The 21,891-nt window shown below is 33.2% G+C and overlaps 1 protein-coding gene across 2 annotated transcripts in view; it reads left to right on the top strand.

Moving 5' to 3' along the window:
• The window catches only part of RALGAPA2 (Ral GTPase activating protein catalytic subunit alpha 2), a 477,726-nt gene that overhangs the window by 337,572 nt on the left and 118,263 nt on the right, over positions 1 to 21,891 (top strand). For both annotated transcript variants that reach the window (XM_044663434.1, XM_044663433.1), the window contains exons 35-36: positions 581 to 736; positions 7,878 to 8,036. In XM_044663434.1, coding sequence (XP_044519369.1) covers positions 581 to 736; positions 7,878 to 8,036 — 315 coding nt within the window. The remainder of the gene's footprint in view (positions 1 to 580; positions 737 to 7,877; positions 8,037 to 21,891) is intronic.

The following is a 21,891-nucleotide window of genomic DNA, read 5'->3' as shown; positions in this document are numbered from 1 at the left end:
GTGTGATGGTGATTTTTAGCTATAAAGTGACATTTCTCAAAGAATTACTAAGTCTTTAAAAAGTATGCTTTTTACTCTTTTAACTCCTCTTAAAATTATTTTAATATATGATCATCTTATTTATTTTTAAACCCTTGTCTTCTGTCTTAGAATCAGTATTTGTTCCAAGACAGAAGAGTGATGTGGGCTAGGCAAGTTAAGTGACTTGGCCAGAGTTATTTTAAATGTATCTTTATGTTCTTTAATCTTGACAATGTTTTCTGTCAAATAAAAAAGCATTCTTTAACCTTAATATATTTAACTTGAAAGGAACACATGTTTTTTTTCAAGGTACAAAAAATTAATTAAATGGATCTAAGCATATATAAAAAACACAGAATTTATGCATCTTAGAAGAAAAAAAAAGTGGCTACTCATTGAAAGGATCTGGGCACTAACTAAACATTTAACACTTAAGCCATAACTTTACAAAGAGCTGTGTACACTTTAAATTTATAGTGTATTCACTGTCTTATAGTCTAGTAAATCAAAAGTCCTGGTTTTTTATTATCATTATTTTTCATTTTCTTACATATATAAGGTTGACCTTTCATCACACTGCGGATTTATGGGTGGCCTGCAGCGAAATGGCAGTACAGGACAAACAGCACCATACTACGCTACCTCTACTGTGGAAGTGATTTTCCATGTCTCCACTAGAATGCCTTCTGATTCAGATGATTCTCTTACCAAAAAGGTAATGATGTGTGTATATATTCTTTGAAAATGTTTTCTAGATACCATTAGAAAGGAACCTTGTCCTTCATTAATTCCCCTCTATATATAGGTTTGCTAAACTAATGTTGTTTTTTTTTTGAACAATGGTTTTTGGAACCAGACAAACAGATTTTGGAATCTGACTTCATTATTTATTACCTGTGTGATACTAAGCAAATCAGTGAATTTGTTTGAGCCTCTGTTTTTCATCTGCCATATGATAAAGTTGGACTAGTTGGCCTCTAGAGTCCCTTTAAGCTCCAAATCCAAGATCTAATGGTTAAATAAATGATATATAACAAAAATAACCACTCTTGAAAACAGGTCTTTAGATCAGGATATAAAGGTCCAAAAAAAGGGAAGTATTCACAATAATCTGTTTCTTAATGATTATTACTACATTTTTTAGCATAAGTGTCAATTTTATTTATAGACACATAATAAAAATCCATGTGTGTGTGTGTGTGTGTGTGTGTGTGTATGTTTATAAAATCTAGGCTGGTTTTTGTTTATGATAATCTAGTGATAAAGTATAGATGTTTATATACATAGGTAGTTATAACTTCCACTAAAAGAAAATGGCTTTGTTTTATCCATTTTTTGTTAATAGCTTATGAATGAAAAGTAGCACAAATTTTATATTCATAAAAGAATGCTTTAAACTCTTCAGATATGATTCATTAATGCTAAATTAATTTGTATAAGATGACAATGATCCATCCTTCATTTAGTTTTGTTGATACAGATTCATTACTATTTTATTTATTACAGCAATAATTCTTTTTACTTTCTTAAACTTCATATTATTAATATTAACCATCTCAATGGCTAGCTTCCTTTTTCACCTTTTTGTTCACTTGCCATGACTTACTCCACTGTGTTTTTAAAGTTAGAGTTCACAACGCTAAGTAAAAGGAAATAAGCCAAGTAGAATGTTGATCAGTGTACTACGTTATAATTATAATATTTCCAATTTAAATGTACAGCAAATTCATTTATTTTATACCATGATCTAGTCAATAAGTGTACTCTCTAAGAAAGATCATCACATTTTGTGTGATTCTTGTTGGTGTTCTCTCATAAATCCTCCACACAGGATCTATCAACTGCACTCGAGGCCTTTCTCTTGGTCTTTTAACAATGCAGCACCTGGCCTCTCTATTATTGCTCATTCTTGCTATGTGGCAGGCATGCATGTGTCTTTTTCTCAACATACAATTTCTCATTTTTATGCCACTTCTTGCCATAACCATTTTCTTGCAATATCTTGCACATATTTCAAGATCATACAAAAATATTTGATGAATGTAACCACATAAATAATTTTGTTCAACAGTCCTCTGATTATCAATATTAACCAAGACATTAGACAGAGAGTCGTATATATTCACCAAGGTTTTTTGCTACCATTATGGACGTTGTCCTGCACAAAGTTCATATGGTAGGGAGATTGCCTATATTTATGAGATGGCTTGGTTATAGATGAAATTATATTGATTGCATCATGACTTTTAATACAACAGAACTTTCTCTACATGATTCACATAGAAAAAAGTTGGCCCAAACAATCTACAGTGGAAATACTGAGTGAATTAAGAATATGAAATGCCCAAAGTATTGCACATAGTTGGAAGGAGAGCACATTAAGTAAGTCATCAGCACACATATTTGGGATAGACATTACTAATGAACTGTCCTAAGAGTAGAAATGAGATCAGATTGAATTGCATTTGGGGAAGTACATAGCATTCTCTGTGATACCCTAATAGATATCTGACACAAATAAGCCAACTTTTTAAACTTATGTTTCTCTAGTATTGTTAAACAAATGTAAAAATGAAACATCATGACCTCTGAATAAATAAAACTACAGGTGATTCAAAGTTCATTGAAGAAGTACATTGTGTGTATGGGAAAGGGAGAAAAGAGAGGAAGTTATCAACATAGTGACACTTAAACAGAATGATTGATATGAAATTTTATATAATATTATTGTAGTTGAAAAATTTAACGCAGTTTCACACATATTCACAGACTATGCTGATTTCTACATCCCTAATGCCAGGGTAAACCTATAGATTTATTTATGGGAAGACAGTATCATAATTATAAAGAATGTGAAGTATTAAATGGATTGAGATCTGCACTACTAGAAGGAGTATTCACATGAATCATGGATATGTTGAAGTTCTGAAGCAAAGACAAGAAAATAGAATGATCTCAAATAAATGCAAAGCTGAAAGCCAGAGGGGATAAGTGACAATCAGACAGTAATTAACAGAATGAAAATTAAAACTTAGGACTTTAGACTCTTAGCTAGTCTAGTTTCCTGTCTATATGCTTCCTCTTTATAGTGGCACTACACTTTAGGAAGTACTTTCCCAAACTGGAGACTATTCAGATGAGAGATACCAGAATAATAAGAAGAATTTTTGTAGCATTTATCATGTGCTAGGTATAAGGCACTATATTAAGTGCCTTACAATTACCATTTCATTTGAGCCACACAACAACCCTGGGAGGCAAGGTGCTATTATTATGCCAGTTTTATAGATGGAGAAACTGAGGCAAATAGGGTAAGTGAAATGTGCTGGGTCATATAGCTTGTAAGTGTCTGAAGCCAAATTTTAACTCCGGTCTTTCTGACTGATTCAGATTTGTGGCATGAGAGGATTAAAGATTTGAGGGTAGTTCTAGCTTGAAGATGAGAAACTGTCAAGTATCAGAAAGAGTGTCATCTAATTAAGAGAGAAGACCTTTTCTGTTTAGCAGCAGAGATTAAAAACAGATGGTTGGAACAAACAGAGTAGCTAACTTCAATTAGGTATAATGAAAAACTTCTTCACAATGATCCCAAAACCCAGGTGGAGTGATCTGCCTCAGGAGGTGAGAGAGGGATCCCCATTCATTAGAAACTTCAAAGCTAGGCTGGATGTCCACTTTTTAGAGTTAAGAGAGGTGTGGTTACTGAGACCCCCTTCCTGTTCTGAACATCTGTGAAAGATAAAGGAAAGACCTCAGCTCCCATCTTAAAGCATTTACCTTAAATGATATTTCAGATGATCTATTTGAGACTACCATCCAACCAGGTCCTCACTTTCCTGACTCTTTGAAATGCATAGTAAAGGATTTTAATGCTGTCAGGATCAAATTCTATTTTGTCATCGGTGTAATTGTGAATTATGCAAAAAAGATCCTGTATATCAGAGAAGACAGTTTTCCTTTCTTTAGAGGGAATAAAAATTTTAAACATTTCCTTTCTCTTAAAGAAAAGAAATACTGTTGGGTTTTTGTTGTTGATTTTTTTGGTTAAAAACACACACCTCTACAAATGATGTCTCAGATTTGGCCTTGTTTGAAAGATTCCCCACTGAAATCATCACAATTCAGCTGATACCTTTTGCAGCTCCAGGATTTAGCATCATTAGTGATAAACTTTCTTCATCAGGATGTCTTGCAGCTAGAACGAAAATCAATCCCAGTAACAGCATCTGATAGTCCCTTGTCTTATTCTAACTAAATTGTACCTAACAGCTTAAAAATGAGCTGCAGAATTCTAAAGTGATTTATGCTATGCTCTGCCCTTGTCATAGTAGAACTTTTTCAATTCAGAAATCTGGTTGCAACCCCATACTGAACTCTTGATCTTTTGCTGCAGAAATTTGTTAGCTATAGCTAGATTAGATTTTTAGCAGCTAATCTAACTGCTGTAGGGGTTTTGCAAAGTGGGGACAGAGCTGTGCTATTGGATTTGTCCAATTCATTTGACTCCAGGACTATAATTGCACTTATGTCTTACAAGGCTTTTATAGCCTCGGGCTGGCCAGCAGCAGAAAAGCAAATTGGCAGTGATACAGTAAGAGTGAAAGGGAATGAAAGGCACACATTATCAGTCTCCAGGCAGCACTGTTCTGGCAGGAAGTTTCTTGGTTAATTTACAAATAAAACTTAGATTTTAGGATGGGCACACTGTCAGATGAACAATGGGGATGTCAGGCCTGACTGTTACTTAGTAAAAGTAGCAGCAATGCCTACCAAGGAGCAGGAATTCTTCAATCAAACAGACGACTCCTTTCTGGAGCCAGCTGGCTATGTAATGCAATTAGATGGAAAAGGAGGTCAGACTATTAGGTGTGTACCATGACCAGTGTCACCAGTGGCGTGCTGCCTGGCAGGCAGCATGTAGAATAGCTAAAACATAGTGACTTTAAAACTGTTTATTCAAGCTAATGAGTAGAAGTGGTAAAGGACAGAACTCAGAACATGAAATGTTTTTGTAAGGCTTGAAAAATGAGTATTTGTTCTGTAACTGACAAGTACATTCTGAAGTATGGCTTACATTGATGGAAATAGTTGACATGACTAATTATAAAATGGAAAAATCTATGAATTGGCCCCATAAGTTATAGGCACATTCTTAGATTGAGCTAACTTGAGATCATTATGAAGAAACTGTAGTTGAACAGTATGTTGCAATGAATCTCTTTTGGGAATGTTTATCAGATACAGCATGTAAAGTGAATATCTTTTGTAAACTTTCCATTAACCTAGAAAAGTATGTAAAGTTTTTCTTATTTAGGCATCTTCTGGCAATTTTTGTGACTAATAAAACTTGTGTTTTTAATATTTAATATGTTCTTGTTGCATGATTGTTGGTACATTTGAATATACTTTTGCCCCAAATATTTTATTTAATTGAGCTTGATGCCTTAACTGTTAATTTTGTGATTTAATTAATTACACATGTGGTACCCAGATGCTCAAGACAACCATCATTGAAAAGAAAATAACCTCATGATGATTAATATTATATTATAAACAATGAAAGTAAATGTTACATAATAGTGGATTATTACAGGAGGAATAGTACAATTTAATGTATTTCTCCATTAGGTTTGCTGCAGTTTTATAATGGCAAACTTTTGTTTTAAATATTTTGTTTACTGTTAAATGGGAGTTTTAGAGAAGTGATATATCATGCTTTAAAATCCATAACTATCAACTCAAAATAGACTTCCTACATTTTGATACATTGCCTTAGGGTGGAATTTTATTAAATTTTATTTTAGTCTTAAAACCAGTTGAATAATTTCTAAAATAATATGAAGTAACACTAAGAGTTTTTATTTAAATAAGGAGGATTCTTCACCTAAAAGGTATTTGCTCAAGCATTATTTCAAGAGCAATATGTTACTATTTTTAAGATTAGGGGTGTTAGGTATTGAATCCTGGCTATGTTCCAGCTTTAGTAATTACATTCTGCTTTTCTAAATTCCCCCTGAAGTTTCAATTAGATGTTATTCACTTCTCCCTTGAAAACCTTATTCGTTATGCTGTTAACACAAAATGGCTACCATGTTTTCACTTTCAGAGTAGTGTATTACTCTGGAGATATATGGGGCACTGTCAAAATGTTTTTAAGTTGTGATATTTGTTAAGGTAGAAATAGAGTTACATAAAATTTCAATTCAGTTACATTAAGTATTCATTTCAAAAGCCGTTGTGTGATTTCATCATTATGAATACTTTCCTAACAGTTGCTGGTACAACTCATTTATGTTTTATTGTTTTGTATGACTCTAATTTAGGTTGATCTGTAAGTGGGAAAAAAAACACCAATGAACAATTTTCAAAGAAAAGTTTTGCACACCATTAGGAAGTAGTGCTCAACATAAATGATGGGTTATGAACCTACTTACAAATAATTGAATTATACCCATGCACCTTTGCACACAATAAACACATAGTTACAGAAGCACAGAAATACAGAAATGTAGATATAAATCTCTTTTTTTAAATAATTGTTTTATAATTTTGCTTCCAGAAAAATGAAATATGAAAGAGTAGGGAGACATTTTAAAGTAACTGACTTCCTTTGTAACTCTATAATAAAAAACAGACTATATTGGGTTCACATGTGTTTTTCCAACTCAGTAGTTAAATTGTTGAAGAACATCCATTTCCTTATTACATTTAGAATACATCACATGTAACTTACCACCCCCAAATGATTATCTTTAGGCTTTTTTAAATTATAAAATACTTATTTTCACAGTAGTCTAGCCTTACCTTTACCTTTAATTTTGACACAGGACATGCATTTCACAAATTGAAGTATCAGTATTCTCTCGTTTTTCATAGTGCTGTATTTATAAGACAAATTTTGGAATTTTTTTTTCATGGTGCCCACATCATCCTGTTGCTATTTTTAAAAACTGAAATTTTATCTTAATAGAAAGTAATGAGAATTGAGAAATCCTCCTCCTAGAAGTATCTTTATAATTACAGTATAGTGCAGTATCTTTATAATTACAGAAATCCTCTACCTTAGAAGTATCTTTATAATTACAATATAAGTACAGTACCGGACTTTAGGAGAACATTTTAATTTTTTATTTCAAGTTTCTACACTCTTGACTCATTTCATATTTACCTAGATAGGATTACTTATGAAACACATTTCGTTCTTAGTAATATTTTCAAATCATAGAAATTCTTTCTGTGTTATTTGTCTCTGCGGGTAAAAAAGCATAACAGGCTATGATTTTTAAACCCAGAATAAAAAATATAAATTTTGTGCAAGTTTACATTTTTTGTTCTATATGTAATTCTTAAAAGTTTTTGACAACAAATAAGCACTATAAGCTATAGAATAAACTCTATTATAATTAAAATTGTGTGATTTTTTTCCTATTCAGGTATATTTCTGATTAGTTAAATATTTGAATCAAGATTCTTTAAAGCAATGCCGTAATGAAAAAAAAATAACTTTCATCTTTTAGTTTGCGGTGTTTTCAGAATACTGCTTTTGGTTATATTAAAATTTTGTTGAAAAATTTTTCCCATTAATACTTTGTACTAGAACAGCAATAATTTCTCTGTATGTACTGATTATAAATGCTATATAAGTACCAATATGTGTTTCAAATGAAGTCCATATTATTTTTAAGTAATCATGCCACCTGCACCATTTTATTGCATGTAAAAGAAATCAGTGTTTTAACCTTTTTAAATAATGAAATATTTCTGCTACTGAGCATTGTAATTCAATTTGTAAACCATGACCCCTCATAAACTGTTGTTATCACTCTGATTAATAAAGAGCCAATTTGCTGTTGCAGCTTCGTCACTTGGGAAATGACGAGGTTCACATCGTCTGGTCTGAACACACCAGGAACTACCGCAGGGGTATTATACCAACAGATTTTGGAGATGTTTTAATTATTATTTATCCAATGAAGAATCACATGTTCTTCATCGAGATAATGAAGAAACCAGAGGTACAATTTCATCATATTATTGCCATGTCCTATGTACTGTTTGGCATATGATTAAACTATTATGGAAAAATTATTATATAAATGCATTAAAGTAATTTACATTTTTTTTTGTAAATGGCCTATATAGAGCTAAGTCACAACTGTCCAGATTTAACTGGAGTTATAAATGAGCAAAGATATTTAAAGACTATCTATGGTATAATCTTTTATTCCAAAGCCTCCATCTTCATTTTTAACTTGCTTGCTATTTATTTGAAGTATCTTTTAAGAATCCAGTTCCAACAAGAATTTATCATAATGAATTGAATATCAAAAATAATTAAAAGTCTGAATTTATACATTGAAGTTGATTGATAAATATGAAAAAATGAGAAAACAAAAGTTTCTTTTCTGTTATATAATATCTAACATAATATGATTTTGAGGTTCCTCTAAAATTCCAATAAAGAAGATGGCATCACTAACTTGAATATATTAAGGGGGTATCTGTTTACACAGTAGCTTAGATAATCTAATGATTTCTTAACATTTGCCACAAAATCAGCTTAACCAGTTAACAATGATGCTAAAAATGACAAGATCTATCCTATCCTGTGAGAATTTCCATAAACTAATTTGACTACCTAAATTTAATACCCTTAATATTGCTTTTATTTGGTAAAAATAAGATTGTCAAAGGGGAAGTCCCACTCCCCAACAATTTTCAGATTTCTATAAGAATTTCATACTTTAAATGTTACAGGTGCTATTTTCATTTTATTTGTATCCCTAGCACTCAGCCTGGTAAATATCTGGTACTTAATAAATATTTGTTGAATTGAATAGAATAAAATAGTCAAGTTAACTTATAGGTAGGATGACTCCAGGCTTATGCAAATATTAAATCTATTCTGTATTTTTATTCAAAATATATATTTAATCCACTATTTCCCAATTTTTTGATTAGACAATAGAGTATTTTACTTAACAAATAAGGATTTATGTCCTAGCTTTTAGTGAATTATGAGAAATACATTTTATTTTGAGGTTTAAAAAATACAAATGTAAGATTATTCAACTGTGTAGTACCGTTGCCTGAAACATCCTAACTACATGTGACAATATCCAGATATTATGGCATTTAGTAAAGTGATATTTATACTGTTCTTCAAAACCATTATGGTAAAGAGGTCTTCCCTGTGTTTCCTACTTAGGTTTTTCACTATTAAAGCAAGAAGTCAGAGGTTTCTTCAAAATAAGTATAGAGTATCTTTGATTTACATCTCATGAAAATTATAGTATCAGCAGGACTTATTTCTTTATAAAAGATTTATTTTATCCCCAAAGATTCATTAGATAATAGCTATCAAAATAGATAAGTATTAAGATATTAGAAAATAGCATTTTTCAGAATGAGAACATGTCATCCTGCAGTAATTAGTTACTCTCCACTTATGTATTCAGAAAAAAACTTTAAAAAGTATCATTCACTCTTCCATAATTTTCTTATTTCTCTCTGTATAACTTTAGAGTATTTTAGTTTTCATCTTCAAAGATAAATAAGTAGAGATTTATACTATAGTCAAATTTGTGCTGTTCTGTAATTATTTCATATGAATACCAATTTCAATTTTGTAAAAAAAATGGTTACAGATTGTGTCAAAATGAGTTGAGAGAACCCATTTCTTTAATACTTTATTTCACAAGCCCAAAGGACAAAACAAAATAATAGGTAACTGGAAATTTAGTGTTATCCCTACATTTAAAATACAAACCATTACAATGTAATAAAATTAATCCAGACATTTCCAGGGCAAGTGTGGCTGACCTTTTGTTCACCAACTACTGACCTCAGGGTGAATGAAAGAGGCTTGCAAAGGGAAATGTCTGTTGTTTGGCTTCAGTCCCTGGTATTTAAATTGCATTCCCTAATCAAATGAAAAGGCTGTCCTCTCTATCAGGTTACAGAATCCATGGCAACATTTGGCCTTTTATATACATAATGTTAGCCTTTTTGTTTGCATCTAAGTAGAGACACCTGGAGCAATGTTAACATTAACCGATTTAGCATTAATAGCTTCATTATATAAGAATTTCTGATCAGATAGCTGTTACTTTTGTTATATTGCTTCAGCTTGTATTGTTTTCATTTTTTATCTCCCTGCTTGGCAACCAGGCAATGATTTGCAAATTTTTTTTGTCTTGATTAATTAAGCAATATAATTATCAAGAACCCTGATGCAGTCTTTGCTCAACAAAGCTTCTGAGAGAAAACAATAGTAAGTCTGTTAGTATGAATGCATTCCACGCGTCACAGATGCATGAGGATATTCTAAACAATGAGACGAAAAGCTGCTTGCAAAAGAGGACAAAGAATGCCATGCAGACTCTACACACTACACATACCGCCAGGGACATACTGTGGGTTCCCTGGGACACAGATGCCTCGTTAGATTGCAGCTAGTCATCAGAGATTAATTCTCAGCCATTTGGTGCAATAATTTACCCATTCCCCAGTCTTTTAACTAGTGCTACTTACTATAGAAGAGAAATCTTTGTACTCAAAAGGTTTATTTAACCTTACTTTTAGTGAACACAACAAAAATAATTATTTTTGTTTAGAAATTATAATGAAGCAGCTGCTTGAAATGTGAAGAATGTTTGTTTTTGGATGAGTAGGATGAGTTGTTGTAGAAATTTTAGATGGAGATGAAAGTATTTTTTTTAGTAACAGTATATTTCATCAGAATATATTTTGACCTTTTGGCTCAAATATATTTATTTGGAAAGTTTATGATAAGAAGCATCTTTAAAAGAATTTTACTTTATCCCTTTTAGAAAAAAATTGGAACAAAAAAGCTGCTCTTTGTTAGTCATGCATATTCAAATGTTAGTTCCATTCAGTCTACCTCATTAATAAAGTCTGTAATAACTTAGGGTTATTTGTCATATAAACTATATATACCTATTGCTGTGACTTCCAAATCCATTGAAATTTAATTTATTTTGCTTTCTTTTTTTTTCTAAACATCTCAAAAGCACAGAAATTACATACCTGGCAGCATGAGCCTTCTTTGTATGTAGGATTTTCAAAGTAGTGTGGAAAAAATGGATGGGTGGCTAAATACCCATATCCAAGAGGGAATGGCTGCTACTTCACATTTTATTGGGGTCTCCTCCTTTTTTTTTTTTTTCAAATAAAATTCTCTGAGTTGAAGACCATCATTTCATTGGTTACTTATATTCAAATTGTTCAGCCAGCATGAATGAATATTTTGAAACCTGTTTGATGTTACAAAGAAAAAATAGTCTACTTCTAACACTTCAGTATTTTATTCTTTAACTTCTCTAGTTTATTTTTTCCCCAGGGACAGATTTATACTACATAAGAAAACAAATAAGACAAGATTCCCTTATAGCCTATATAAATCTTTAAATAGTTGTTTGAAATAATTAGGTTTTTTTTCATTATAAAAAATAATTGTATTTATTTTCAAAGCCAAAACTTACTGCCATACCTTTAACTGTCTGGATGACCTTAAATAAACTAATAGTTGATATGTTAAAGAGAATACAACCAGGATTAATTCAGAAAATATAAGAAGAGAATTCTCATCTATTCAATATCAAAATTATTATTTATGGGATTAAAATATTCTTTTCTTTTAAAAAGCATTTTATTTAATTTGCTTAAGCAATAATTGTTTTAATAATATAGTAATTAATTTATGTAGCTTTTTTAAAAATGTTTTAAACCCTTAACTTCTGTGTATTGGCTCCTAGGTAGAAGAGTGGGCAATGGGGGTCAAGTGACTTGCCCAGGGTCACACAGCTGGGAAGTGTCTGTGGCTGGATTTGAACCTAGGACCTCCCATCTCTAGGCCTGACTCTCAATCCACTGAGCTACCCAGCTTCCCCCAATTTATGCAGCTTTTTAAACAGACCACCTGGAACTGAGCTGTCAAAGGGCGAGTTCTAGGCTTAGTTCTAGTATTACCATTCTTTGTGAATCTGAACAGATTCCTTAACTTTTCTGAACATCAGTTTCTATAAAGTTCCATTCAATGTTCAAAGTTCATGTCTTACCTGATCCCAAAATAGTCTTAATATTTTGATCTTTAGTAGATAACCATGTTATTCTATGACTGGCAGATAGGGGAAAATTTTCTACTAGTATGCAACAGTATATACTAGTATATAATAATAATAGTTATAATGATAACATATTTGTAATACTTTAAGGTTTGTCAAGCACTTTTTTAATATTAGCTTATTTGATTCTCATGACAGACCTAGGAGGTAAATGCTGTTATTATCACCATTTTACAGATGAGGAAGCTGAATTAGATGGAAGTTAAGTAACTTGACCAGGATTACACAGCTAGTAAAACTATATTTGAACTCATGTTGTTCTTATTCCAAGCCCAGAAATCACTCCACAATACTGTGCCACCTCATTGTCCCATATTTTTTAAATAGCGTAGTTGGAAAAGAGTGAGAATTTTCTTTCGAACATCTCTTTTATTTCTAACAAGCTTTGTTTCATTTTAGATCTCATCTTACATTCCTGCCATGTTCTTTTATTTCCCTCTCCTGAAGACACTGACTGCCTTTTGCAGTACAAGGTGTACCTTCAGTCATGCCCCCAATACACTAAATCCTCAAATTAGTACTATTTTCTGAATATGGAAAATAATTTTTTTCTTCAATAGGGAGAATAATCAAGTCTCTCCAGTTATTATTAATTTCTACATTTACTGACAAATGACTCTTCAAATGAGCGATAGGGTCCTTACAAGGTTAAGGTCATAAATACAGCATACATATACAAATGAATTTTATTAATTGATAAACAGTTTCCAAGAGGGCTGGAGTTTGGGGATATTGCAACTATCTAGTTCTATGTTGGGTAAACCTGTGGTGATAGTGGGAAGGAGGTTGGTAAGAGTAGCAGCTTCAAAGCCTTTGCTATATTATTTTTTGTCCAACACGAATCTCACAGTTGATGAATGTGAATGGTGGTCATTTAGTTTCCTGGTGTTCTTGTACAATAACTGGGAAGGCATCCCCTCCTCAGATAACTATACCAGGCATGTAAGGCATCTACCTTCTGACAATGAGGCTCTCACAGGGCCCACCCAACGCCCATTTTCACTTTGCATTATCACACTTGGTTATCTCATTGGGTCTATTATCATCCCTGTGCAGATGATTCAGGCTGAAGTCTCTCTATTGAACTTCCTCCGGCATAGCCATCTGCTTCTTGGCCATCTCAGACTGGATGTCCTAGGAACATCTCAAACTTAGAATGTCTAAAACTCATTACCTACCCACCACAAAACCCTGCTGCCTTCAGAATTTTCCACTTACCATATAGAGCATCACCATCCTCATCGGCTTGGCCCAGGAGAATCCCTGAACCTTTTCCCTGTATTATTCCTGGATACAGTAGAGTCAGAGGGGGAAGGGAATAACATCAGATACCAGATGATATTCCAAAAGGCTTATGGGCTACAGATTCTACAGATGTAGGTTTATTAAAATCAGCAACCCCTGTTAAAGTACTGACTAAAGGAGGTCCACCACCATGCATTCCACAGTACCCATTTAGTAAAGAGGCCACTGATGGGATCACCCCAATAATAAACTCATTATTGCAGCAAGGCATAATAATACCATGCATCTCTGAATATAACACCCATATTTTACCTGTTAAAAAACACAAGCTAGGTGCCAAAGGAAGAATAATCTATACCAGTGATGGGCAAACTATGGCCCATGGGCAAGATGTGGCCCCCTGAAATGTTCTATCCTGCAGCGGGACATTATTCCTAATCTGACAAATACAATGAGTAGGATACAATACATTGAAACTTCAAAAGAGTTACCTTAGAAATAGACTGACATATGAGCATTTCCTTTCCTTTGGTCCCCTCTTTCAAAAGTTTGCCGGTCACTGGTCTATACATTCATTCAAGATTTAAGAGTTGTTAATGATTTATATAACAAAATCTTACCCAGTTTTATCAAATCCTGCTACCATCACTTCATCCATCCCAAGTCATGCAAAATATTTTACTGTGGTTGATTTATATTCTGATTTTTTCTCAATACCAATACACAAAGACTCACAGAAGATATTTGCATTCAAGTGGCAGGGAAATCAGTATTCATAGTCCCGTTTGCCTCAGGGATTCTGTGATATTCCTTCATTGTTTTCCCAAATCTTATAGATTTGAATAATATCCAGTTCAAGGACAGATCTATTTCTAGCATCACCATCTGCAAAAGTGTGACTGTGTGATAGTAAACATCTTCTGTGTAAGCTCTATAAGGGGGGGACACAAAATATCAAAAACTAAACTTCAATGGTGTCTTATTCGTGTAGAATATTTAGGGTTTGTGCTGTCTGAGGGATCCAGAAGCATTTTCTAAACGAGAGTAGCAGACATACAAAAGCTGAGTGCCCCTAAAATCAAACAGCAACTCAGAGCCATCTTAGGAACCACAGGTTTTTGCAGACAATAGATACCTAATAACCACTGAGAGTAGATTTTAACAAAGGGAGCCATTTTACAGATTTGGTTCTAAAACAAGTTTATAAGAATCTGAGTATCATGCCAAAATTTCATGTCCCATATCTCCCAAAGTTCTAGTCAAGTGGAGAAACTAAACAGAGAAATCAAAAGTATAATTGGGAAATTATGCACAGAAACTCATTTGAAGTGGCCAAATATTTGGCTTTAGCGCTGTTCTATTTGCACATTAGACCAAGAGGAGATGTGCATATCTCACCATATGAAATGTGATTTGGACATTCAGAATTGCAGGCAAAAAGTTTTAAGACAGCTTATGTATTTATGCTTGAAGGAGATGTTACACTTGCTGAATACATCACAGAGTTACAAAGCAGGGTTAAAGAATTAAAAGAAATGGGAATTTTAACTCAAGGGGATCTGTTAGATTATGCACTCCATATGATAAAACCTGGGGATTCAGTTTACATTAAAAACTTTAATAGAACTAGCACAACCCAGCCATTATGGATAGGGCCTTTCCACATTATTTAGACAATACCTTCAGCTGTTCGTGTATTAGAGGAAGAATCTTGGCTGCATTGCTCACATGTGAAAAAAGCAACAGCAGCAGAAGAGATTACATCAGACAATGTGACTGTAGTCAAAAAGACATCAGAAGAAGAAATTATTCAAGAAGAAGAATAAACTAAAGACAGAGATCAAGATTGAGACGAAGATGAAGACAACATAGAAGAAACAGAGAAGATGACAGCAGAAAGGATGACTCAACTGTAACAGAGACATTACAGAAAAATCAACACAGAGAAGAGCACAGACTGTGGACATGAACTATAAGATTTTTGTGCCATTCTAACATTACACACTTTCACTGTAGTTGCAAACAAATACTATACTACATAGTAACAGCACGAAGACAGAAAACAGTAGCAGAGTAGGTGACTTTAAAGATTTGGTAAGTATTCACTACACAATAACACATATAGGACACATTTCTCACAAACGCTACAACATCATAACCAGATGATGAGTATTCAAGAAATAAATAAATACAGATAAATCACTTTGTGAAGATAATAATTATTATATACGTTAAATTAATAAGATGTTATTTCACAGGAAGACTTTATGTGCTCATAGAAAATAACATCAAGAAAATCTTTAAGGTTTTCTGACACTATCTTAAGGGGGGAAGTTTATTTTCCTCCTGCAAAATGTAGACAGTTTGTAGATACTATGTACATAGTCTATAATATAATTTGTACATAAGATTTACATAGATGTAGAAGTTATACAGGTCTGTATATTTATATAGATATGTAGATAGTTAAATTGTTACGAAGTTTTGATTTTATTAGTATAGCAAGTTGATTTTGAGTTTAAATGTAGTTAGTTTTTGTTTTCTATATTAGCAATAGGATAAGGTCTTAGCATAGTAAAAAGTTTTCCTTGAATTTTTCAAATAGGATTTGTAAGATGCAGTTAGCATGAGTTTTGCATAGTTATTATTTTAGATAGACTTTAGTGTTTTGTAAAACAAGTTTCTTTTTGTAACTTTTATTGTTTCAAAAGTTTTTTAAAAGTTTGTATTTTACATTTTGAATTTCTGTAATTGTATGTTTTGCACTTACATTTGTGCATGTGTTTTCACTGATTATTTGTTTTTATTGAAATTTTCATTTCTTTGATTGATATCCCTAGTACAAGTTAGCATAGATAAGGTGAAGCAATAAAAATAGGATAAGATAAGCATAAGCTTAAGGCTTTTGGTGGTGGGGGGAATAATAATAATGTTGGATATGGCTTTAAAATTACATAGAATAGTGAGCATATGGGAGAGAATTTTTTCTCTCTGGAGATATGCTCAAAGAGGAGAAATTATAAGGATGTTATCAGAAAATAAGTCTTGTTATATTAGTCTAGAGATAAGAAGTAGAGAAGCTGGTTTGAGAAAGAATTGGAGCTTCAAACAGAACTGAGACAGTGTCAGTGTCAAGGCTAACAGTTTTTTTCTGTGACAGTTACTCTGTCTGGGAGTGACAGTTGGTCTCTGGCAGTTGGCATAGTCATGGATAGAGACTATCTCTGAGGGCATGGAGGAAGTAACATCTTTGCCTCTCTCTTTCATTGTCAGAGGAAGAAGGAAAGGAGGGAAAGACCTGAAGGAGCTAAGTGTTTTCTTTTTCCAACTTGGGAAACACTATTGATTATCTATTACTGTTTTATAGATTGTTTTAACTCTGAGAAGACCAAAGAAAACCCTGGTTTTGACTCTTAAGTCTGTTAAGGCTCAGAGTCCCAACTTGGTTCTTGCTGAGACTCAGCCAACTAGCCTTTGTTATTTTTATAACTTGGAGGTGAAGTAAAGAATTATAAAGATAATAGTGTTAGTTTATTTAGAATACTAAAAATTTTGGGTTAGTCAGATCAGGAAGGATGAATGTAGCCTGTGGACACAGGAGAAGTGGTTCCTTGAGGAACCAGGAAGTTTATTTGGGTGGAGTTAGAATCCCTTAGAGTTAGAAATCCTTTTTATCTTTATATATTTCAATAAATATTTTATTTTTCATAACAAAAGTCTCTTTAACATCCTTGTGCCTGGCCCTGAAGAGTTCACTTATGAGCTTCACTTCACTGATATAAACTGAAGATACTTTGTTAGCATAGCAAGCAGAGTATCTAAATCAGTTTATAATCTATAATCAATCCATTGACTATATTAGTTTTACAGTTTACCATTTATTTTTACAATCCTCAGGGCCCTCCTCAGGTCCTCACCCCACTAACCCCATCCTTCACCAGGCCTTGACCTTTCTGCCTTCACATTTCCTTTCTGTCCCCTCCTCTCCTTATCCAAACTACATTTGGTCTTATAATTGGTCTCTCTGCCTTAAGTCTTCCCTTTCCAGTCTCATTTAGTTTAGTGGAGGTCTGAAATGTTGATCTGAGCACATCAGCCTCCAGGCCCACTTTCCTCCGCATTACTTATGGTGACTCCTTTTTACCTCCAGGATCCAAAATAAACTCTTCCGCTTGGCATTTAAAACCCTCCCTGAATTGCTTCCTTCCCATCTTCCATGTACTCTGATCCAACAGTTCTGGCCCAGTTGGTCCTGGAACATGAGACACCTTCTCTTCTCTCCACACCTTTATATCATCTGTCACTGGGGCCACCTGGATCAGGAAAGGACCACACTTGAACCAAATTGTAAAGGGCAAGAGATTCTCAGAGGTGAAAGTGGAGCTGCGGCATATGCTGGACCAGAACACTAAATGTTCTGTGGAGGACCTGCAAGGACAGTTTGCCTTGATATGGGAGACTATATCAAGAAGAATGATGTCAGTCATCCTGCAAAGGAAGGCAGGAGCCAGGTGGAGAAGGGCTTGAAATGCCTTCTTAGAGGCCATAGAGAACCACTGTCCATTCAAGTTGCCAGTGTGCCTTCTACATGTTACTGGAGTATACATGCAAAACTTGTAATAATCTCTGCCAAACGGACGTGGAATTAATTTCCCAATTTTGTGACCTTGTAGGGCCATACCCAATGCCTTGAATGGACTTCATATCTCTGCCTCTAAGAATGCCTGGCTTTTATTCATGTTTAATTCATGTGCCACCTCCTGTAAGAAGACTTTCCTGTTGCTCCCTTTATTGTTTGTTGGTGATTTCTCCCTCAAATTGTTATGTATACACTATTTACATATTGTTCATTACTCTCTTCCCCTAGAGAATTTAGGCTCCTTGAAGGGATTGTTTGTCATTTTGTCTTTTGATCCCTAGTATGTTGTATAACGGAGGTTCCAATAAATGGCTTTTTGGATTGGATCAGATTGGATTTGATACCTAAAGGTTGAGAATCAGCTTATCTCCAGTTTGAATAGAAATGGAGACTGTCCGATGTGAAACATGGGAAATAAGGTTGGAAAGGTAAAATGGAGCCGGTTTGTATGGTCTTAATCTAGTTTAAGGAGTGCATATTTTATAATGTAGGCAATAGGAAACCACTCATGATTTCTGAACAGTAATAACATGTTCACATTTGTGTGTTAGGAAAGTTTGTCTGATGAATAGATTGAAGTGGGAAGGAAACCATTTGGGAAATTATTATAATAGTTCAGGAAATAGACAATGAGGATCTGAACTTGGATTGTCAGTGTGTCTGGTACATAGATGGTGTGGTGGTTAAAGTACAGGAGCTAGGAACAGAAAGATCTGAATTCAAATTCTGATTTACCTTGGTAGTTCTTAACGCAATTGCCTTCCCTCCATGCTTACCTATAATGTATCATATATATCTTTTTTGAATGTTGGAGTTTGCTTCTTGGCTCCCCATTACACTGGGTTTCTTGAGATCAGGGACTGGGTGGTTTGTTTTTGTTTTTAGTATTTCTGTATCCTTAGTGCAAAGTAAATGCTTAATAATTAATCCTTGACTTAATTTGGAGATTATGAATAAAATGTTTTTGGAAGTAAAATTGTTGCCTGCTTAAATATTTATCTTGAAAAATAAATCATTACTGGATAAATGTACAAAGTCATTAGAATTCAAAGATTCTAAACAGAATCCAACATTAATTAGTATAAACAGTTTAATGTTATGTGTTCTGACTTGAAAGAGTTGGTTTTTTTTTTTTTAAGTTAGGGAATGATATCAAGAACTCTATGAAAGGCAACTGTCATTTAAAGATCTTATATTTACATGAAATTTCTTCTTTAATCCATTACTACTTATAATTAGAGGAATTTCCTGGATGCTAGACCTTTAAATTGTTCCTATAATGCATAAGAATGTCTCATTCCACCAACAAGTAGTTGCCAAAGAAGGTAAGTATATCCATTTATGTGGCAAGCATTCATACACATGGAGGAAAATCCATAGCTTAAATTTTGATCAATACTCTTTGCTCAGTTTAAGTTCTTTCATTGTGAATTTGTGCTTGAGAAATCCATTTTGAGTTTATTTTTTTCCTAGAAATTAAAATTCACTTTACCTTGAGCATTTACAGATATTCTTCTTTCCTCCCTCACCACTATATCTCTTATATACCACTATATCTTTTATCTTATATATACATAGCACATGTATATTTTGTACCATGAGAATGCCTAATAAATATTAATACTTATTCTTCTTTCTATAGAGGACCAGACCTTTCCTGAATACATTAAACAAGTATAAATTAGTACAGGAAAGGGGGACCTATCATTTCTCTGCATTCCAGCATATTTCTTGAGTGCTGCTATATGCTAATAAGCATTTTACAAATATTATCTCTTTTAATTCTCACAATAAGCTGTGAGGTAAGTGCTATTATTATCCCCATTTTTATATGGAGAAACAGATAGCAGTTAAGTGACTTGCTCAGGTTCACTCAGCTAGTAATTCTTTAAGGATGGATTTGATCTCAAATCTTCCTTATTCCAGCCCCAGCACTCTGCCCATCATATCAGTTAATTACCTCAAGGGCTTAAGGAGTCAATATAACTTGGGTAGTAAATATAGCACATTATTTCCGGAGTATTAGCTCCTACATTTGAATGCACAGAAAAATAGGTAGTTTTTTGCAGGCCTTTCAACTGATGACAGTAGCCTGGAACAGGAAGGGAATATGAAAATAATAAAGATAATAAACAGTAGCAGAAATTCCATTTCACCATTTTTACAAAAGAGAATACCAGAGACCCTGACAAATATAAACCATTTATGAGTTTTATATGTATTTTATACAGAATATTCACAGCTTGTATCACTAAAAGCATCTTTAATCACTTAAAAGAAAACAATATTGACTGAAGAGTAAGTAGGATGAGCCAGAAAGTCCCAAGAGCTTAAAGGGCTACTTATTATCAATTCATTAATTATTGAACAAATCACCCCAAAGCAACATAAGTCTCATACTATCTTTGTTGAATTGAAAAGTCATTGGTTCAGGTCTGTACTCAGGATTTATTGATGTCTTACAAATATGCAAAATATGTCCAGGAATAGTGACAATACTGTTTGATGTGTTGGACACATCAATATTTTACGTCCGACAGAAAAAAAAATGTCCTATTTAAAATATACCACCAATACAATAACTTGAAGAATAAATTATATATCTCTGAATATTACCAACAAAGCTATGCAGGAAAAGATAAAAAAATTCCATTTTAAGTAAAAAAAATATTTGAGAAATATACTGAACAAAATACACACAAGAACTATATGAATACAGTTACAAAATACTTCATGAAAATAGACCCTAATAATTGGAGAAATATTCATTGCTCTTGGGTAGACTGAAACAGTATAATAACAACTATGTTACCTTAATTAATTAATTTGGTGCCATACCAACAAAACTACCAAAGGGTTATTTTTAAAAACTGTAAAAATAATAATAAAATTCATCTGGAGAAACAAAAGGTAAAGAATCCCAAGAGAAATAATGACAAATAAATGGGAAGGGAGAGGGCCAGATAGAAACTATGATACAAAGCAGTAATCATCAAAATAATTTTGTACTGGTTTAGAAATGAAGAAGTCTATTAATGTAACAGATTAGGCACACAATAAGCAGAAGCAAACAAAGCCTGTTGTTCAGTAAATATAAAGATCCCCTGATAATGGGATAAGGACTCATTATTTAGAAAAAACTACTTCAGAACATAGAGAGCAATCTTATGCTTAGGAAACAGAGCAATCTGGCAGAATCTAAGTATAGGCCAACATCTCATTTCTATTAAGACAAAGGTCCAAATGAATATATGATTAAATATAAAAATGGATGTGAAGAAATTAGAGGAGCATAGAAAAATTACCTTTTAAAAAGGGCAAAGATTTGTGATCAAAGAAGAAATAGAGGTTCATAGAATACAAAATGGATAATCTTGATTACATAAAATTAAAAATCTTTCGCCAAAACAAACTATGGTCTCCAAAATTAGAATAGAAGATGGTAACAAAGAAAAAAAACAACTTTCCCCAACTGACTTAGCAATGCAAGATCAGCTAAATAATGTGACAAAAAGATCAAGAGAAGAGAACGTTGTAGTACTGAATGGGTTTTTTCCTCAAGGAAATAAGATGGGGAAAGGAGGGTAACATGACTAATGTGTAGTGAATGTTTGGAAAAGCATGAAGAGTTGAGCAATTGGAGGCCATGATATAAATGGCAAGTTTGATTTGTTATTGGAAGGAAGGGAGAAATTTGGAAAACCATTTGAATGTAATAAGAGAATTTCAGAATTCATGAGCATGGAGATGATGCATTTATGGTTGATAATAAGATGAAGGACATCTTTATGATTGGTGGGGAGAGTAAGTCATGAAAAAAGGAATTTAAGGAACTGTGTG

This window comes from Gracilinanus agilis, chromosome 2, assembly GCF_016433145.1.
Source record: "Gracilinanus agilis isolate LMUSP501 chromosome 2, AgileGrace, whole genome shotgun sequence".
Taxonomy (NCBI): domain Eukaryota; kingdom Metazoa; phylum Chordata; class Mammalia; order Didelphimorphia; family Didelphidae; genus Gracilinanus; species Gracilinanus agilis.
Note: the sequence above shows the minus strand (reverse complement) of the source record. Positions and strands in the feature narration are given on the sequence as shown.